We start from the raw sequence: 20,944 nt of genomic DNA, 5'->3' as shown, positions 1-20,944 counted from the left end.
TGAGCCCCAGACTCCGGGCCCAGCCCCGCAGTCCCCGGCGCCCATGCACTTACTTGAGGTGGACCTCCGTGCACTGGCGCTGGGGGGCGAAGCAGGCGATAGCCCACACCTTGATCTCGATGCCTGTGTGGAACTGCTTGTTCCTCATGTCCCAGACACCCTGCACAGGGGTGGCGATCGCTTTATTCTGTAAACGGCAAGAAGTCTGGAGTGAGAACAGCCCTCGACCTGGATCTTCTCTCGAACCCGCGCTGCTGACTCTCCTGACTTGACAGCAGCCCTGAGGCTCAGAACTGGCTCTGTGCTCCTCCTGCTGCACGGCACCGCGGGCGGGCGGGCAAGGGTCTACGGGATGGACGGGCGGAGGATGGACAGAGGGAGGGGCGGAGGCTGCAGGTGGATGAGCTACACTGGGAGAGCCCAGAGGGCCCAGCGCGCTACTCAGACCTAGGAAAGCCCAAGGGAATGCAAGTTCTGTCTGCGGAAGGCTTCCTGGCCCAGGGGATGCTCTCCCTGGTTCTGCTGCGCCCACGGCCAGCGCCGACGAGAGAGAAGCCGGCGTTTCTCCCCGCCCTGAGGGCGGCAGGGGCTGAGCTGCCTGCCCTGGTTAGGGACAGTGCCCGCCCTGCTGGAGAGCAACACCAGCGCGCGCCCACCCAGCTGTCAGCTCGGCCGACGGGACCAGACCCTTGCACTGGCTCCCGGCTCTGGACGGTCCCCGGTTGCGCTGACCAGAGACGGTCAGGAGGGCGCCAGGAGGAAACAGGACAGGGCTGCACCCCAGTGGCTGCCATCCACACAGCAGAATTTTCTCTTTTTAGTGGAAAAAGACTTCCCTTTCCTCACAGAGGTAACATGAGCTCGTTGTGAAAGTCGAACACGGTGTGGGGAGGGATGCCCGGGTTTCCACTGCCTGCCCCCGCCAGCCGCCTTCCACGGCGCCCACCAGCCTGGCGGAGCTCCTGCCACAGGCACCGGCCAAGGCCCCATGACAGGCCTGTGCGAGGCTCACAGGGGACGACCCCCGGGGCGCTGACAGCACACACAGGCAGGCGTGTCTGTCCCATTAAACGTGCCGAGACCTGGGGAACTTTGCTCACTCGGAAGCACTGTGACCTTCTCACCCCACCACTCCTGTGTTCCTGCAGCTCGGCGAGCAGTTCTGCTGTCCAGGCCGTGCTTACCCCGGGGGGAGAGGCACGGACACGGGGGCAGGGGAGGGCCAGGGACCTTGTGGAGGGCTTCATGGACAGGGCGCATGCCTCTGACCTTTGAAACACCTTAAACCACAGAGCTTTTATTTTAGATTAAAAAAAAACCTGTGAAGGAGACCTTGCCCGGGCCCAAGGCCTAGTCCAGCTGGTCCAGGCCAGCCCAGCCGGGACCCAGCAGCCCCAGATGGCTCTGCACACGCCCGGTGCCCGGGAGGAGGTGAGTCCCCGAGGCCCCGTGGCCAGGGTCACAGCTGGTCAGAGCTGGACATCGGTGGCCCAAGCTGACAAGACCAAGGCGCGGCAGCAACGGCCACCCAGGGGTCGCCGGGAGCACAGCAGTGGCGTGAGCTCCGCAGCAGGCGCCGAGAACAGGCTTTTGAAATTCTGGTGGTTTGACCCAGAAGACCTTTGTGAAGGTAGAGGGGGTCCCCAAATCTCCAAAGGGCAGGGGACATGCAGTTGCTACGAAGCCAAGCCTGAGCTCAGGCCGGAGGGGCCAGGGGTCAGGCGCCGCGCAGCCAGGGCGCCCCCCACCCTGCCGGCCCCGGGCCCGCACGCACCCGGCCCCCGTAGAGGATGGAGGGGGGCTGCAGCACTCGGCCGGTGACGTCCGTCATCTCGTCTTTGACCATGATCCCGAACTCCCGGACGTAGGGGTCAGTATTAAAACTTGCGCTGCGCATCTTGGAAGTGGAGGAAAGACAAGGCGTCAGGGGGTCCCAGACCCCCGGGCTCCCGGCCCCACGGCCCCACCTGCTGCCCGGCACGGGCCCACGACCGCCGCCTCACCAGCTTGCTGATCTCCTCCTGGCGGTCGGGCGCCGAGCGGGCGGTCGCTCTGATCATGGTTGAGGTCTGATTGTCGGTCAGCTTTTTTATACATCTCTGTCCTGCCACTATGTTGCAGACCTGTGGGGAAGACCCACAAAGGGGGTGTCAGCATCAAGCTAGGGGAGGGGGCACCCCACAAATACCCTGTGGTGGCCGCTCCAGGCTCGGGGGCCCTTCTGGGACAGCAGAACCCCGCCCTCCCACTGGGCCAGTGTAACAAAGTCGGGGCGCAGACCGCACGAGGTCTGCATCCTGCCAGCACTTAGCTGCCTGCTGGGTTGGGCCAGGGCAAGGGGAGCAGCCAGGCCTGAGAGGGCTAAGCAACTGGTGGGCCCCAAGAATCCTCAGCACGAGAGCCAGTGTGGCGTCCTGCTGCGGCAAGAACAGAGGGCAGCGCGTGTCTCCAAGGGCGTCCACTGCGCCAGGGACCAGCCGGCACACCACGCGTGGCCTCAACTTCCACGTAAATCCTCGCGTCACTAGACCCATCTTAGTGACAGGAAGCTGAGGCCCAGTGCCGTGGGTTAACCTCCTGAGCCCCAGGGCAGCAGGGATGAGGAAGGGGTGCTGGGTGGGGCGCCCTGCCAGGGAAGCTCCTGCCAGCCGGGGAGCTGCATGGGAGGCGGCTCTTGCCTCAAGGGGCAGGTAGGTGTGTTTCTGCTCCTGTCCGACTTGCAAACACGGGAGGTGGGGGTAGCGCAGGACCAGCTTGTGCCTGTCCTTGAAGTACTGGGCCACCGTGCACTCGACCGTCTGCCCGCTCTCCTGCTGCAGCGGGAACCTGGGGAGGGAGGCAGAGGCAGTTCAGAGGCCTGGGGACGGGCCGAGTCACCCAGGGCTGCTTTCCAGGGCTCGGGGCTGGTGAGGGCTGGGGAGCTAACCGCCAAGCAGTTCCTGGAAGCCAGCACCAAAGCATGCCTTCTGGGTGACCTGGGAAGGGAGAGGGGCCTGGTGCGCATCTCCAGGGCCCGGAGGCAGACCGGCCACCTCTCACAGGTCACAGTGCAATGCAGAACGAGGGCCCGGGAGCACCTGCCACACCTCCCCAAGCCTTCCCAGAGAAGCAGACAAGCTGAGACAACCGTGCCTGTGCCCAGGCTGGTGCTACCAGCCGGCCCCCACACTTTGGGACACACCCACAGAGGCCCCACACCAGCCTGGGTGGGCCAAGACCACGCCCCACTCCCCCAGAGCCCGCCCAGCACAGAGGCCTCAAAACAAGCAAGAGACCCTCCTCGCACCCCTAAAACTCTGAGGGGGGGGGAAAGACAGGGAGCCACTGGCCCCCAACCCCATACAGGAGATTTCTACAATTTATCTTAATTAGGTGACGTCGGATCCACGGGGCCCAGGGGCGCTGGGACCCTAAGCCCAGGAGGGCAACTGCCCCGGGGTCCGGGGTCGGGGAGGGGCCGAGGGGTGGGGTGGGGGCGATAGTTACGTCTGGTGGCTGGCGGGCCGCCGGGTCACGTTGCAGACGCGGTACTTCCTCTTCATCTGCCCGCAGTGCGTGATCTCCACCTTCAGACCTGCGCACACAGCGCCGTCAGCCAGCCCGCAGCCCCTCCAGGCACCTGAAGCCCCGGGGCCCCACCCCAAAGGGAGGGCGGGCAGGACGTCTTGGGCTGCGCACCCCTCCCCCCGCCACGGGTGCCCCGTCCAGCAGCAGCCACAGCACAGCCGCTCCGCCCACTAGGGCTCCGGGCGTGTGGGCAGGACTTCTGGGCAGCAAGCCCCGTCCATGGCCTGGAACATGCCCTGCGCAGGGAGCGGGGACAGGCGCGGTGGCTGGGAGACTGCACCAGGCGAGAGGGATGCACAGAAGAGAGAAAGCATGTCTGCCCTTCCAGAAGGTTCTGGGCAGGGAGCGGGAGCGGCTGCCACACTCTGGCGGGAAGGAGTGTGGCGGGGCAACTGTCCACCTCTGCTCAGGTCCCCAAGGCGGGGGCAGCACGGGGCAGGGAGGGCAGTGCCGGTGGGCACGCGACAGCCTTACCTTTGATCTCTTTGGTAAACTTCACCCTTTGGGAATCTGTCAGAGGTTTCTGTTGCTCTTCAATACTTTTAAAATCCAAAACTTCACAAACAAACTCGATGACGGGCTGTGCCTTGTAAAACGCCGTGGCCGAGACTGCAGGTGGGAGGGGACGAGGGGGGTGAGGCTGACGCCAGGCCCAGCGGGCCGCGCCCGGCCCGGCCGGAGGAGGGAGGAGCCGGCCGGTGGGCGGCAGAGAGGGCCGGTGGGGTCTGAGGAGACAGAGACTCGCGGAATAAAATCAGAACCTGATGGCCACCACCGGACGGGCCTGGGGCCACTGTCCCTCGTGTGACAGCCTCCCGAGGGCAGCAACCAACCCGGAAGGAACGCAGGTGAGGCCCCAGATGCCCCAGCCAGCTGCCCGCCTGCGGGGCACCCACCCGGCCCAGCAGGAGGCCACGGGCTGGCCCTCGCCCCTCTTGGCTCCTGTTTTGGCAGAGCCCAGGTGTGGCGCTGCTCCCCGCCAGTCCCAACCTCCCACCACTGACGGGCTCTGCTCACCATCAATATTCAGCATCATTTTCCAAAGAGAAGGCCGGACGGACTGATGGAAGCCAAACCACACTTCTCGGCCACCCCCAAGTGGGTTGGAGCAGCCCTCGGATGCAGTGAAGAAGGAGCGGCCCACGGGGGTGTACCTGGAAGCAGACCCGGCCCTGGTCAGGGCACTTCCCACAGGATGCCAGCCCCGCTCACCGCAGGGGTGGGAGATGCCTAAGGGCACAGTGGGGGGGGGGGGGCGACAACGACACAGGAAGCGCTGCCCCCTCCCCCATCCAGCTCAGCCGGCGCAGAGACAGAGCCAGGCTAGACCTGGCTCTTCCCGGGCGGGTCACGTCTCTCTAAACGGGGTGCAATCGGGCATGATATAATGTGTCACCGGCAGTCACCGCCAAGGGGCCGGCCACCCAGGCCTTGGAATCTGGGGCTTGGCAGGACGCAGCGCCGGGCACCTGTCCACCCCCTCCCCGCGTCTACCAAGAGGCTCCAAGTATAGGCCAGTGCTGCCGGGGAGGCGGGGGGCCGGACCCCGGTGGGGGCGCCCCAGAGGACGGCACTCCGCTGGGGATGCAGCACTGAGGAGACCCCAGAGCAGGGGCTCGGCCCCCACCCCACCCCCACCCCCGCCAGACTGCGCTGTCAGTCAGGTGGTGGCCCAGCCACGCCCCGCGCCAAGCTGCCTCTCCTGAGCTATTTTTCCAAAAGGAAACTAGTTTTCTCCGCCCAGGCTATAAAAGTAACATGGTAATTAAGTCCAAGGAATTCAGAAAATAAAAACCACAGCCATCCCGACCACTTGTTCAAAGATGAGAGCAGGCGTTTGGGCAGTGCTCCTGCCCAAGGCCTCCACCTGTGTCGCCCTGTCAGTTCCCAGTGGTGACAGGGGCGTGGAGGGGTCGCCCGCCTGGCCGCCCCGTGGAGCAGCTCTGCCCTGCACCTCAGGCGCCCGCAGAGGGCTAGGGAGGCCTGCGCCCCTCAGCCCAAGTCTGGGGGTGGATGGCTCCTCACCAGCGCATGCACAGTGGACCCTCAACTGGCGTCTCTCAGCCATGGCTCCATTCACTTGCTGACAAAGGGGAAGCCTGGCTGGTGGGGACCAGACACTGCCCTGGGGAGGTGCCAAGAGCCTGGGGGGCACCTGATGCGCCCCACAAGTCCCAAGCGGGAGGGAGAGGGGAGTAGGTCCTGGGCACCCGTGCACAGGGTGTAGCGGGGTCTTGCAAGGGGTAGGGTCTGCTTTCACCTCCGTGTCAGGGGGTGACGCTGGTGACAGGAGCCCCATCCATCAGCTTGGGAGAGCACCCAGGGACAGGTGCGAGGCCCCCGGGGCAGAAGCACGGCTGGCCTCGGTGCTCACCTCATGGATGGCAGGTGCCTCATGACCACGTCCAGGGCCTGGATGGTCTCGAAGGGCACGCTGGGCAGCCTCCCGGACAGCGCGTCGTGCAGCGCCTGCAGGCTCACGCAGGACACCCACTTGATGGACACCTTGAAGATGCGGTCCTTCCCCTCTCCTGGCAGCGTGACCTCCAGCTCCACCTGCAGTCCGAGAGATGCCTCACCCTTCTGGCACTCGCTGGGCGCTCCCAGACCCCTCTCCACGCTCACTCGTGGGGGCGTGCAAGCCCCCGCGGCCCTGTGACAGGCTGGTGCTCTCTTGCTGCTGCGGGTTTCCGAGGGCATCCTGGCCTGGGCACAGCAGGCCAGAGCAATGAGAGGCAGGTGTCCCTGTCCTTCCTCCAGACACAGCACTGGGGGGCGCTGCCCAGCTGCTGCCCAGCCCGGGGTCAGGGTGCTGGCCCTAAGGAGGCCCAGCAGGACGGTGACGGGAGCAGGTACGGGGCGCTCTCCACCCATGCACATGTGCTTTCTGTCTGTGCCCTGCACTCCAGACTCCAAATGAGCCTCAGACAGCCAAAGCAAGTCACGTGCGCGATGCACTGGGGATGCAGGTCACACACCACCCACCCGGCCACCCGGTGACAGTTTCTGATACGGAAACTGAGTTCCAGAGAGGCTGAACTAGCTGCCCATTCAACAACAATGAGGCCCCGGTCTTGCAGGCCGGGGGGAGCGGTCCCAGCTGCCAGGGACGGGCCACCAAGACAGTGATTTGTACGTGGCATGGCCACGCGAGTGGAAACCACTGGCTCAGCTCCGGGCACACATGGCTACAAAGGGACACCAGCCCCTCGTGCACAGCTAGGCCCTTGCCCCCCCCCCCCCGCCCCCAAACAGCCGCGCGAGCTGTACCACGAAGCGCCTGGCAGTGTCCTCCACAAGGGCCTCTGTGACCCCACTCAGGGTCTGGAGGGGATTCCCGTCAGCAAGACACTTGTATTGTTAAATAAATGCTGGCCCGGCCTCCTCTTGGCCCCATAAAAAGGGAGCATGATGAACATCAGGCCTCCGAGCACGCCGGCCAGCCACACGGCACAGCTGCAGGGGGTAGAGCTGTGGGCCACGCGCAAGACGGCGGGCTTCGTGGTGCAGCAGCTGTGAGCACGTGTCTAGCCGCTGGCCAGAGGGGCTGGCCCCCACACAGGACGCAGCATCTCCCCCAACCCAACACGCCACCAAGCAGGCGGTATCCCTAGCCCCCAGAGGAGCGTGGGCCAAGGCCCTGCTTGCAGCCCCCCACCTTCTGACCCCGGAGGCCCCGAGTCTCTCGGAGCACTTGCGTCAGCTGAGGAGGCACCTCGGAGCTGTTGGTGCCACGTGGACCACAGCAGCTGCCACCCAGAAGAGACAACTAAAACGCCAGCCAGCAGCCCTGCCAGGGCCGGGAAACAGCACGGGCCATGAGACCGCCTCCCCACAGGCCAGCAACATGCGCCATTCCCGGCCTCAAAGTCAGGGTGACGGAGTTGCAGGCAGTCGTGGGAGGACCCGTCTGGGTGGCGCTGCGTGGAGGCGAATAAAGGGGAAGCAAGGCCGTCAGGACACAGAGGGCAGGCGTGCGGGGCAGAGGGGAGCAGCTGCGCCTCCAGAGGGCTTCTCGTCAACTCACTGCCATCTGCTCTGGTGAGGGAGGCCAGCATGGGCAGCGCCCCGGCCATAGGGAACCGGACCCGGTGTGGCCTCCCACCCTGCCGAGCCCGTGCCAGGGGCCCCAGCTGCCAGGCGCCATGCCAGGGGCCTCTCCAGGGACGCGCGGGTCACAACTTGTTTTAGATGTGCCCAGGGGGCGGGGAGCTGAGGGCTTCTGTGGCTTCACATAGTAACGAATGTCCTCGAAACACAAACTGTTGTCTGTCCAAATTACCTTGAGACAAAAGCTATGGTCTGGCCAGCATGCCCACTGTGAGCACGTGCTGCCAGGTGGCCCTGCACCAAGGATGGCTCCCTGACCCTCTGCCTCCGTCACCACCCAGCTTGGAACCCGCAACGCCCTACCGTGTGGGGTCAGTAGTCACAGGGTGGAGGGTGGGGTAGTGAATTGAAGCTCAAACCAAGCCAGGACCTGGGACCTGAGCCAGGCCCCAGGGCTCTGCTACTGCACCTGTGGAGTGTCTGCCTGGGGACGGGGCCTGCTAAGAAGAGCCATTCACACCCTCCCGGACTCAGTAGCTCGGATGCTGCAGGTGCCGATGGGCCCCAGCACCAGGAACAAACAAGTCACACAAATTCCATCCCTGCAAATCCTGCTGTCTTACTGTCAAAAAGGACCCTGAGCCATACCCTGAATTCTGAGTGGCCTCCCTGGAAAGCAAGGGTTGGCCTGGCCGCAGGGTCCCGCCCCACAGAGGGTCCCTTTCCAGGCCAGGGCGCACAGGGCAGCCCTACCGGCGCTTGGGTACAGCCGGGGACACACTGCCACCAGCCGACGCAGGGCAACTGGACACTCAGGAGCTTCTCTCTTGTTACAGAAGAGGCCAAAATACAAAGAAAAGTACTTTATAGGAAAAAGAAAGTGAAAAAAATAACGATAACACACACTTTGCTACGAAATGCAACTGTGCGGGAAGCGAGAAGGAGGCATTGCTGCCATAGCCAGGCATGGCCAAAGCGCACGGGTGAGGCCCTGTGGCCGGCGGACGGGGCAGTGCCCTGAGCCTGCCTGAAGATGCAGGAGGCGGGTGGGGGCTACACTCAGAGGCGTTGAGCCCCTCTAGGTATGGGGCTGTCAGTATGTAGTTACTGGAGGTGGGGGCACCCCAGAAACCATGGGTCGGGATGATAGGCACAGACCCCGAGAGCACAACCTGCCTCAGTGTCTGCACAGTGCACCATGGCCCGGCACTGCCGCCAAAGCCTTGCACCCATAACTCCAAGCATGGCGGCCTGGCAGTGCTCACAAGTGGGGCATCCCCCAGCAGTGTTCACAAGTGGGGCGTCCCCAGGCCCTGATCAGAAGCTGCCTCTGAACAGAGACCCTGAGGTTGCAGGAAGACATCACAGCTGGAGCAGCTTCTTGGGGTGTTTCATCCTCAGCAGACCTGGGTGGAGTCTCTGCGCCACCTCCCTGTTGCGAAGGTGGGGCCCGAGGTCTGCCGGGCAAGGCAGCAGCCGGCCCAGGTCCACCAGGGGGGAGGCGAGGGCCTGCATCAGATCTATTTTTACCCAGGAGCCTGTGTTAACTTCTGTAACCACAAGTCTCAAATATGAGCATCGTATCGACTCCCCCAGCCCCTCTGAAAGAAAAACACACTTACGCCCCTCCTAGTGCTTGATTATAAACACACGCAAACGAAATGGCGAATAAACGCCTTTCGCTCTTCTTTCTAGGGCATCTTCAAACAAAAACAAATGTGTGGATTAAGCACGAGGCTTTCTGTCCCGACACACTCCGAGTGCAGGGCGTGTCCACCCGCCAGGCCTGAGCGGCCACTGGTGCAGCCCAGGACAGGGCCCGGGTGCCCTCCGGCAGGGATGCCGGCACCCACGGCCCGTGCCAGGCGCTGCCACTCTCACATCTCCGCTATCTCCCGGAGCCCCCAGGTCGGGACAGAGCCCTTATCACCTTCCTTCAGCCCAACGTCCCTGCCCTTATCAGAGCCAGCACCGCTGGGCCCCACAGCTGGGCGCTGGCCTGCAGCCCTGCCCACCCAGCCGGGAGGCCCTCTGTCACCTGAGATTATCACCAAAATGCAAAAGTGAGAGAAAGTGACGCCTGCCGCATGCTGCCTTCACCCCCTCCAGAAGGCGCCCCAGGGCCGGCAGGCTGGGCCCGGGACTTGCACGTCCCTCCCGGCCGGGGCCGGGGCCGCAGCGGGCACTGCCGCCGTCCCCAGGAGGGCCGTGTCAGCCTGCTGGTCGGGGTTCTCTCAAGTGCTCGTAAGGCGGTTTCTGAGCCAGCGCGAGCCCATCTGTTACCACCAGTTATCGCCCTGGAACAGCCCATTTGTTGAAAGATGTCCAAAAAGTGTGGCAACTTCCAGGCAGAAATTCACTGCATTTTCAGCAAAGCCGTGATAAAGACAAAGACACCAGCCCAGCTGACGTGTCAGCTCCCTCCCGTGGGCGCGGGTGCTGGACACCTCACACGAGTGACCCGGCCCACCCACGCGGCCCTGCTGAAAACCCAGTCCCCGGCCCTTGGGCCGAGCGCGCACCCTCCAGCCCCTCCAGCGCGGCGGCTCGCTGGCCCGGCCGCACGCCCGCGACCTACCTTGTCCCTCCCAATAGGCAGGGGCATGGCTGTGTAGAGGTTCTTTCTTCCATCAAACACTGGTTTCCGATCCCCAAAGATCTGTGTTTTAAAGTGCTGGACCATATGCTCCACTATTTCCCTAGACGAAGACAGAATTTGAGCAAAATGTCAACAAGGTCAGGGACACGGCAGGCTGGGCGGCTGCGTCCCCCCGCTGCCCACCCTGCTCTGAGAATCAGCAGCTATCAGGGCTGCGGGCATTTGTGAGTGGCTCAAGCCCCAGCACCCAGCTCCCGGGGGAGACCAGGGCCTCGCAGTTCCTGCCCCGAGCAATGGGGCTGGTGCCCAGAGCTGGGCCCTGGGATGCACCCCCGCCTCACTCCCACCCCCAGTGCGGGGCTGGAGGGGGGGGCACCGAGGGGGAGGGGCGCTGCTTTGCTTTGGCCTCTGGGGTGTCAGAGGGCGAGACACAAGCGGGGGTGGGGGCACCGAGTGGCTGGCTCCACCCACCCCAAGAACGAGCCTCAGGTGCTCCTACTGCTGCCCTAGTCTGGGCCCCAGGCAGCGCCAAGCCCAACTTGTTTGTTGAGAGCGACTGAGGTTTGGGAGCCGTTAGTTCCGCGGGAGCAGAAAGACAACAAAGGGCCGTTCCGGATGCACCCCACCCGTGGGGGCCAGAGCTCTGCCCCCCCGCCACTGCCGGCAGCCCCGCGGCCCTCTGGCCTCTGCTCCAGAGAGCCCCGGCTGGGGCACGCCTGGCGGGCCCCCAGGCGTTTTCAAGGCATTTCAACTCAGCTCGCCAAACTCCTGCTCCTCTCGCCCAGCGCCCCAGCGCCTCGTCTGACCCTGAAGCTCTGCAGGAGGGGAACGTGCAAAGCCCGCCAGTCAGAGGCGCCAAATCTCAGTCCTTATCAGGAAAGGGCCGCGTGGGGGAGGGTCAGCTCGCTAAAGGGTCTTTCTCCGGGCAGGGCCCGGGCCAGCTTTTGGGTAGCAAGAATCCGAAATCTGTTCCTTTCCCAGAATCTGAGGGACGCGGGCCTGAAGGCGCGCCTGTCCCGGCTGGCTCTGCCCAGCTGCCCCTCAGCGGGGCCCGTCACAGGGCCTGCGGGGGCCCAGCCAGTCCCGCTCCACCCTGGGCAGGTGGGTCTCCGGGCACCCCCGGGAGGTGCCAGGCTCCAGAACTGCAGCACGGAGGTGGCGGCGCGGGCCAGATGCGCGTGACCCAGACCCACACTGGGCGCCGCTGATCCGCGTGCCCGTCCCGGACCCGCACCAGCACTGGGAGCTGATACTGAATCACCCTGGCGCCCCTGAGGACGCTGGCGGGGGGCACTGGCCGCAGAGGCACAGAGCCCTCCTGCGCAGGCAGGCCCTGCTCTGGGCACAGCGCGCGGGTGAGCTCCACTGCGTGTCCACCACGCGCCAGCACGGGGTCTGGGAACACAGGGTTCAGCACCATGTTTGCCTCAGCAGAGACTGCAGTGTGAGGGAGAAGCAGGAGCAGGGGTGTGAGTGAGGAGTGGCCGGCCAGAGCCGCACCAGCGATGCAGCCGCTCAGGGGCATCCCGCCGCCCGCCCCTGGGTTTGAGTCTCTTCTCCCCCAAGGGAGGGGCGTGTCCATCCCGCCGGCGGCCCGGGGCGCCAGCACAAGGACCACTTCCGCTGAGCTGCTGTGACTGTCATTTCGAGACTGAAGCTCAGGCAAAGCTCGTCAGGATGAACAGCAAAGTGAGGAGCTCGGAAGCCTCTAAGGTTAGCCAGGCAGCAGCTCCGAGGCTGGCGGGAACCCCAGGGAGCTGGGCTCGGCATTCGGAGGGTGGTGGTGGGGTCTCGTTACAAGACAGAGCAGCTCAAGCCTTACCATTCGACTGGAGGCCATTTCTAGGCGTTAAAGCGTTCAGGTGTGACACAGGAAGGGGGCAGCACAGCCAGGGAAAGACAGACCTGAACCGCCTTCAGGAGCATCCTGTTGCCAGGAGACAAAGCTTCTCACCTGCTTTCACACAGGAAGCTGACCACGTGGGGCACGTGTGGAAGCCCAGAAGTGTGGGTGCCGCCCCTTGCCTGCACCCCAGCTCTACGAGTGAGCCTGAAGCAGACTCGTAGGTTTCTGCCCCCGGGAAACCACAAACAAACAGAGAGAAGCCCGTTCCCAGACAGTCTCACAGCTGCTGGGCCGGTCACAAGAGCTGTAAGATCTTCAGGAAGCAAAGCAGGTTAAATAGTTCCCCACGTTTTCAAAAGTCTGCTTTCTGCAAAGGCATACCTAAGCGATCTCCTGTCTCTCTGGAGAGATTTATTTTTTTAATTTATTTATGCATACAAGAAGTGGGGTGCAGGCCAGAGGTGTGGGGAGGGTGAGAGGGTTCACCAGAGACAGAGTGGGGAGCAGAACAGGCAGAGACATTTTTGGGCTAAAAACCCAAAATCAGAATTGGTGGACGAGAGAGTAGATACTATTTTTTTTTTACATGAGCATCACATCACCTTCTAAAATGTCTGAATCAACAGTTTAGCTTTAGAGATTAAGAAACTGAAGCCCCAAACATTCTTTCTGTGATCAGGGCAACATCTTACAAAAAGTGTCCTTCAAGAGCGGGGCGGAAATCAGCCCGTCCGCAGCCGGGGGAAGGCCCCGCCTCGGGACAGGCCGCAGGAGGACGGCGCCCGGCAGCACGTGGCCACCCGGCGGAGCCAGAGAACCGGACACGGGGACGTGGGGACAGCACGGGCAGGCCCCTCGCTTTTCTTAATGTCCTTTAACAACCCGGTGCGGGGGCTACGACAGATGCGCGAGGAACACGCGCGGAGACAAGCGCCAAGGGACAGAGGACAAAGGGAAGCAGAAGAGCCTCCGCGTTCACACGACGCCACAACGCCCAGGCCAAGCAGACCGTGCCAGGTTAAAGGCACACGCAACGTCCGAAGGCAACACTAACCAGCAAAACGAGACAGAGTCAAAGGCTAGCAGAGGGGATGAGACATTCAAGAACATTAGATGAGCCCCAAAAGGGGAAAAGAGAAACAAGAAGGAAAAGCAGCCGCTAAAATAGAACAGAAACAGCGAGGGGCGGACCGCAACCCAGCCACGGGGGATCACACCCAAGTGAAACACACCCAGCTCTCCAATTAAAAGGCGGACGTTGTGAGAGTAGATAAAGTGAGTGCCAGGGATACGGCGTCTACCAGGGACAAATCTGAAATCCACATACATGTGCACACACGTTGAAAACACACGCGTGGAAAAGACCTGCCGGCCAGCCAGCAAACCCAGGGACCTCGAGGGGCACCTTGAGGGGCACCACGAGGGGCCAGGAGACCTGCAGACGAGGACACGGTGGGAGGTGCTTGCTCGTGGTCAAAGGTTAACTCAACATGGAAGACACGGCTAAACCGAGAAAGGCTGCGGAGGGCCGGAACAGCACCGCCAACCAGCCCCACCCTCCGCGCACAGCCCCTGCGCCAGCGGCTGCGGACACACGGCGCACGCGGGGGCGCGACCAGGTGAGCCAGGTGCTCAGCCATAGAACAAGGCTCGGGACGTTTCAAACGGCTGGAATCCTGTGTGCTCTCTGATGTAAAGGAATTAAGTCCGCGATTAATAACCACAATAAAAATCTCCAAAGAGTTAAAAATGAACTCACAGACTTGAAAAGAAAATATTTTAAGCTACATGAAAACTAAAGCATATCAAAATTTGTGGGGGACAGCTTTGAAGAGAAGGTTTAAAAGGGATGCTCTACACCCAAGTGAGAAGGAAGAAACTAATGCAGAACAAGGAAGGAAAAGGAGAGAAACCAACAAACAAAAGAAAAAAAATAATTTACCCCGAGGAAAAGCTGAATGCCACTGAGAACCCCCAACGGGCCTCGCCCAGGAGCGCAGGTACTAGAAACCCGAGGATCAGAAATCCAACAGGGGCTTCTCCCGACAGGCGGCAGACGTGGAAAGAATCCGGTCAGCATTTCCTGGGAGCAGGCCCGACGAGCGAGGTGAGGCGGACAGACTCCTTGGAAAATGCAAACCACTGAAACTGACACAGACAGAAACAGGAAACTCGGCACAGCCCGGGCCCTGAGGGATCACGTCGCACGAAGCGCTTCCTGCTCCAGGCCCAGGTGGTGGCCGCGACAGACTCGGCAGAAGAGTCGAGGGGGGAAGCCGTGCCGCTCTCACATTTGCCCTGTTGGCTTCTGGAGCAGGGGGACCCCCCCCCCCAGCTGAATTAGTGATTCCACATCACCCTGAATCCAAACTGAGCAAGAAAACACAGCCAACGCCCCTGGGGGCGGACACCAACGCGCCCGGCAGCGAGCGTGTCTGAGGACGTCGCTGACACGGCAGAGCCCGCTCCTCAGGAGCCCAAACTGACCTGACACTGAAAACCCCAGAGCGCGCCAGGGGAGGGAGAAGTCAGAGCCAAACTGCAGATTATTTCAGCAGACGCAGAGAAAAGCCTGAGCCCAGCCAACCCCCGGCGATGGCCACGACGCACGGCACAGCGGGAGGAGGGCGCCCTGCCCTCGGCACAGGCACGGCAGGGGCGGACGCCGCGTTTCGGGACGCGCCCGGCCTGAGCCAGGGCGGGGGCTGCATCCCCCCCAGGCGTCCCGCGTCGTCTATACCGGACGTCTTGGCAGAAATAATCTTAAAAATTGACCGTCTCCACGGAGTACCAGGCCCGCACCGTGACACTCTCCAGGCGGGGCGCGGGCGGAGCGGCGTGTACCCCGCGGCACCCGCAGCGCCTCCCTCACACCGAACAGCCTGTGCCGCGCAGCGCCGCCGCCCGGCGTGGGATCCAGCACGGTTCACAGAGCAGCAGCGCACGCGACGCCCTGGAGAGCCAACAGGATGACGCCCCCACGGAACACCACGGCTGACTGCCGGGGCACGAAAATAAACGGAGCGGGGTACCGTGTCCAGGGAGCCACGGACGCACGTTAAATCCCCCCAATTTTACCTAAGATTCGCAGCAGCCACGACGAGGGCGGCCCCAGGGTGCGCCGGAGGAAGTGGAGACCCGCTGACCCCCGCCCGAGACGCGGAGGCGACCGGCAGGCAAAGGCAGGCCCTTCCGCCGAGAGCAAACACGAGCTGGGCGCCGACGGGGCCGGAGCACACGGCTCGGCTTCCTTCTTCCCAAACCGGGCCGCGCGCGTCTCTGGGCCGGCAGGCGCCGGGGGCCGGGCTGCAGCGCTCCCAGAGAGGACGTCTCCCTGCGCAGGGAAGGCGCGGCGCTCACGACAACCCTGCCCGCCCCGCTGCCGCCGTCCTCGGAGCAGATGGGAGCACCCCAGGCGCCCGCCCCAGCCGTGCGCGGGAGCAAGCCCGGAGAGACCAGTGCCCAGGGCCCGCCGCGCCCGGGGCCGCCTCCCAAGCCCACCTGGCCGCTGCTCGGGCAGCCGGGCCTCGTCCAGGAGCGCTGGAGCAGGAACCCGCACGGCCGCGGGGCCCAGGGGGGGGACAGAGGACCCTCGGCCAGGACAGGCGTGGGCCCACGACGCAGGGGGAGCCGCGCCCCACCCGGGCGGGGAGCTGAGGGGCCCGTGGGGCCCGGCCGGGGGTGGCATCGAGGCCTCGCCCCACAGTGCGTGTCTGTCTCCTGATCCAAAAGCTTGTCTCAGAGACAAACGCCTCCATGGAGGCTCCTGGGACAAAGCCAAGAGGATGAGCTGCGGTTAAAGGGCGCTCGGCTGCCTCTGGCGCCCACGGGGGACGGCGCCCAGCAGGTGAGTCGGGACCCGCCGGGGCGGGAAGGAGTTACCTGTTCACTCTCCGCGGGCATTTCTCTGGCTTGATATCCAATTCATAGTGATAGATGTCAATTTTTGGAATGTCCATTTCAAAGAAGTTGGCCTGTAATTTGATTGTTCTCCCGGAGGTCCCGAAGTCGGGTCTGGGCGGAGGCTTGAAGGCATATCCTTGGATGGGCGGCGCGGGAGGCGCGAGCACTGCAGGCAGCAAGAGAGGCAGGTTACACGGGGGCAGGCAGGGGGTGCCCGTCCCGGCCGCGACCCCCGGGGCCCCCACACGCCCCTCTATACTATCTTCTCCCCACCTCCACTGGGGCTCAGGAGGAAGACCTGGAAGGACCCCGGCACCCAGTCACACCTGCACCCCCATCAGGGGGGCACAGGACTCAGCAAGTGGCTGCCTTTGTCCAACCCCTACCCACCCCCATCTCTCCTCCCCCTGTCCACACCCTTGAAATGTGGGGTATTCTCCACCCGGCCCCCTTCGCTTCAGGGTGTGGCGCCCAGCTCACCTCTGCACCAGGGCCACACCTCTCCCCCAGCTGTGCCTTCCAGCACCCTCCGTGGCCAGCTGCACAGCACAACAGGCAAACAGCCATGGAGCCCCCACCCTCAGCGCCTCCCGCGCAGAGCACCCCTCTCCACGTCGAGCCCATTCCACACTAGAACCCACACTGGAAAGCATCGCAAGTGCCTGTCCCCACCCTGGCTGCAGCACGTCCGCAGGAGAGGGGCCGGGGCAGCGGGAGGGGCAGCAGACCACCAAGGCAGAGGAGCAGACTCCTGAGTGTGGGCCAGGCCAGCCCTGCCCCGCAGGGCCCTTCACCAGGGAGGGTTTTTACTGCCACGGACAGCGGACACGTGGCCCCCCGACTTTCCCTGATCCCATTAGCACAGTTCAGTTCTTCAAGAAAGAAACAAGCATCTTCCCACTAGCAGACACCTTTCATTTTTTGCTCAAATGGTTTCCCCCAAATCCTCATTTTAAAAACCTTCCTTGCACTTGGATCCTGTGCACACACGGGTGTATGTGAGCACACACGTGTGTGCCTTTGAGGGTGCGTGGTTGTGTCTTTTCTTTCTTCCGTGACTGTATTTCTGACCTAGATAAGCTCAGAGCCCTTGGGTTACTTTCTGACTTGGTTTTCTCTCTGTGAGGAAACGATCGCGCTCTCCCACGCCCAGCCGCCCCGGCACCCAACCCCAGGAGGCTCAGGCTGCCCCTACGCCAGGGGCCATGCACAGACGGGTGAGCAGCAGCCTGGGCCACCGGGTGCTCCCCCAGGGAGCTTGGGGCTCAGAGGCGACACCTGACCCGTCTGGCCAGGATCCAACCACACCCAGCAAGGCCAGCACTGCCCGATGGCCGCTCCCGCCAGCAGCCCGGGGCACCCACTGATGCGGGGCCCTGTTCTCGGGAGGACCCCTCCTATCCAGCCAGAGGAACCTGGGATTTGGAGTCTAAATTCAACCCCAAGAAGCCTGGGCCCTGGGAAGTGCCCCCACAGAGCCACAGCAGTCCGGCGCCTTGGCCCTGCGCTGGAGGGCCCTCCGCCTCCAAGACAGAAAGCTGCTTCTCGCAGGGCCCCAGGGGACACAGAGCTTTCATGAGCTCTTTTTTTTTTTTTCCAAAGATTTATATTTATGCATATAAGGACTGGGGTACAGGCCAGAGATGCGGGGGGTGAGGACTCCCCAGAGACAGAGCAGAACAGGAAGACTGACGAAACACACTGCTGAGGGGAGCAGCGGGGAGACAGGAGAGGTCTGCTGCAACCTGTGGGTTGTTCCCTGGCCAGGGATCGAACTCGTGCTGCAGAGGCTAGGGACAGCTTCATAGGTTGCATCTTAACCCCTCGCGCCACCAGGGAGGCCCTTTCACGAGCTTCTTAAAGGAGCCTTGAAGCTACACGGGAGAGGTCAGGTCTTTGGGAAGTGAAGGTGTCCAAGCTCGGGCAGTCACCGGCTGCCCAGCCCGCCGATGTCCCCAGGCACAGCAAACCCGAGCGCCCGGGCCTGCTTCTCCTACCTCCTTCCTAACCCGCCTCCCATCTCTTTGCCAACCGCGCTGGGGAGTATGGGCCGCCGTGCACAGTCCCTGACGCCAGCCGGTGTTAACAGGGGGGCGCGGGGAGTGGCCTGTCGGGTCGGGTGTTTCTTGCTTTTACTAAGGGAAGCCCTGACAGCCTGTGGGAGGCGCGTGGAATATAAACTCTGCAGATGCGGTTAGCAGCTTTCCAAGCAGAGGGAATGGGGAAGGCAGCTTCCCTGCCAGGAGCCCGAATCCCGGCGCGCTGGCCCTAGGAGGCCCCCACGGCTGTCCTCACGCTCCGAGGACAGCCCCGGGTGCACAGCACGAAACACGCAGCAGGAATGCAGGCTGGACAGGCCCGTGTGGCCGGGGCGGGTGAGCCAGAGCCGGGCCCCCCCATCAGGGATGACGTGGGAGATCAGGGAGATGACCCGGATGTCACCGCGCGTCTCCCACAGTCCATTCTCTGCAGTGGAACTGGGGTGGGGACAGGGAGGTGCAGGAAAGGGGGGCGGAGCCCCCGGGGTGCGAGCTCCAGAGAGGTTCCCTCCAGCCCAGGGCATGGGCTCCCTGCTGCCCTCCTGCCAGGGCTCCCAGAAGCCAGTGCCATCTGCATCTGGGAAGACCTCACCAAGGAGATGCCTCTGAGGCCCCTACTGGGGCCCAGGCGCCTGCTCAGCAGGGACCAAGCCCCAGAGCCCCGCCTGTAGCTACGACTTGGCCTCACCGCCCAGCCAGTGCCCTGCCAGCCCAGCTGGCACCGGGGGCCAGACACCCTCAAAAAGTTCAGGTTCTGCCTTCAACAAAATGACCCCAGACACCCCAGAGGCAAGCTGTCCAGCCCCCTCCAACTCTGCGGAGTGCTCTGCGGGCACACTCCCGCGGGTCCTGCCTGCCTCTGTCCTGGGGCAAATCCCTGGTGGACGGGAAGGCGGGTCCGCCAAGCCTCGCTTTCATCCAGGACCCTGGGTGGCCTTGGGGGAGGGGCCTCAGCTATGCCCAACTGAGCCCCCCCCACCACCCCTGCCTAGCGGGCCCCAGCCCTGGGCCAGGTCCAGGCACCACGTGCTTGCCAAGCCGCTGTGATCATGGCCTCGTAGCTTAAAAATTCCATTTAGAGCCGCATCTCAATCAGTGAACGGGAAGCGCAGTGAATGAGTAATCGACTTCCTGTATGAGTAACTGGGGCGCAGCAACAGAAGTGTGGGTGCCGCCGTTCCGGGCAAAGGAAAGCCTTCTGGAGGGCAGTGCCGGCCCCCTGTGGGGCTTGGGCTTCTCCCCACAGAGCAGGGCTGTGTGGCCCAGGCCCCCCATGAAAGGGGGGAGACCCTCAGCAGCAGCCGATCTTCCCCACACCCCCAAGCGGAGGGCCCACGGGGGCGGGCACACAGGCCAAGGACGTGGACGGGCCTGCCCGCCTCTCAGGTGGGTGGGCGTGGGATGGGGCAGCGATCTCAGCACCGGCCCCTGGGGTCTTCCCCAGGCCTGGCCACGGCAGGATGGGAGGGGTACAGACACAAAGAGAGGGAAGCGGGGCTGCCAGGTCAGGCTGGGGGGCGCCGGGGCAAGCCGAGCTGTGTCGTGAAGTTGTCCTGTGCCAGACCCCCAAGTCCCCCCAGAAAGCGGGCCTCCAGACAGGAACGCCAAGAAGGGCCACACGTCAGGGTCCAGGGCGAAGACGCAGCGTGAAGCCACAGTTGCTGTCCCCTCTCCCGCCTGGGACTGGGGGCCCAGGTCCCAGAGCTGAGGCGCCGGGGGACAGTCTGAGGCTGCTCAGTCTCGGGACCAGACCTGCAGGAGCAGGGGGAGGGGGTGGATGAGGCCCCCACGAGGCAGGCAGCCCCACCGTGGGCAGGGACCCTCCCGAGAGGAGGGGTCGGGGCCCCTCCTGGGGTCCCCCATGCACACGACCTCGCTGCAGACACAGCAGCAACAGAGCTGGGCTGGGGGGTTCTCACCTGGGGCACCTGCTCCTCACCTGCCTTCTGCACTTACAGCAGACCCTGAGCACTTTCTCCAGCAGCACCCATGGGTGCTGTTCCACTGAGGAGCGGCACATGTATCTACCAGGGAGGTGTGACAGATTGGGCGACTGCGTCCACGAATTTCAGCTTCTCTGATTATCAAAGCACTTATCGCAGCGGACAGGAACGCGCCGGTGCTGCCAGTGCTCGGGCAGCCGGCACAGGTGCGCGCGGAGCAGCTTCTCCAGCCTGCCGTCCAAGGCTGCATCCCCCGCGGCGTCAGTGCCCACAGACCCATCCCAGTGGTTCCCAAGTTGCCCCTTTCAAGATAAAAGCTGTGCGGAAGCCCCTGATGCAGCGGTCCTGGGCAGCCCTGGGGAGGAGTGTAGACTGCACAGGGGTGATTAGGATTCGCCCGCCCTCCCGCCACTGGCATCAACGATCGACACCTGTGGGCTTACACGCGGGCCTGATGGCGGCACCTGGAGCAGGGGTGGGCCTGTGTGAGCGGGCGCACCTGAGCCCGGAGGCGGAGCATGTAAGGGCAGCGACGCAGAGGACAGAGGGCGGCAGAGGACGGGGGTGGTGGGGTGCAGAGGAGACCAGCCAGCCCTCTGGCCCCGGCCTGCCCTGCGCCTGGCTGCCTCACTACAGGTGCTGTGCAAGGGTCATGAAAAGCCTGGAAAAACCGCCGAGGGCTCCAGGACAGTCCTTTACCCATCTCCCAGGTCACAGAGAGCCTGCCCCGGGCCTGCTGGCACTCCATGGCGCCGGGCAGGCACCCCCATGGCTGCCACCACCCCAGTGGTCAGGCCTCCGCCCGCCCTCCACAGCACCCGTGCCCACAAGCCGTGGGGTCTCTGCCGGGGGCAGGGCGGGAGCGCCGAGGGTCCTGGAACCTTGAAGCTGTAACTGTACGAGCCTTCGGCGGGACAGACGGGGACAGATGGACACAGAGCAGGGGCCAGGCCCGGGGACAGCAGGTGCCCCTGTCCACTGCAGACACAGCAGAGCA

General features: G+C 63.8%; 1 protein-coding gene across 2 annotated transcripts in view; it reads right to left on the bottom strand.

The window, feature by feature from the left end:
* Positions 1–20,944, bottom strand: part of AGO2 (argonaute RISC catalytic component 2) — a 50,830-nt gene that overhangs the window by 9,126 nt on the left and 20,760 nt on the right. For both annotated transcript variants that reach the window (XM_037499830.1, XM_054691954.1), the window contains exons 2-11: positions 15,945–16,131; positions 10,196–10,316; positions 5,942–6,123; positions 4,585–4,721; positions 4,042–4,176; positions 3,487–3,574; positions 2,679–2,826; positions 2,004–2,123; positions 1,775–1,897; positions 54–187 (exon numbers count right to left, since the gene is read on the bottom strand). In XM_037499830.1, coding sequence (XP_037355727.1) covers positions 54–187; positions 1,775–1,897; positions 2,004–2,123; positions 2,679–2,826; positions 3,487–3,574; positions 4,042–4,176; positions 4,585–4,721; positions 5,942–6,123; positions 10,196–10,316; positions 15,945–16,131 — 1,375 coding nt within the window. The remainder of the gene's footprint in view (positions 1–53; positions 188–1,774; positions 1,898–2,003; positions 2,124–2,678; positions 2,827–3,486; positions 3,575–4,041; positions 4,177–4,584; positions 4,722–5,941; positions 6,124–10,195; positions 10,317–15,944; positions 16,132–20,944) is intronic.

Source organism: Talpa occidentalis, unplaced genomic scaffold, assembly GCF_014898055.3.
Source record: "Talpa occidentalis isolate TD23 unplaced genomic scaffold, MPIMG_talOcc4v2.1, whole genome shotgun sequence".
NCBI classification, from domain to species: domain Eukaryota; kingdom Metazoa; phylum Chordata; class Mammalia; order Eulipotyphla; family Talpidae; genus Talpa; species Talpa occidentalis.
Note: the sequence above shows the minus strand (reverse complement) of the source record. Positions and strands in the feature narration are given on the sequence as shown.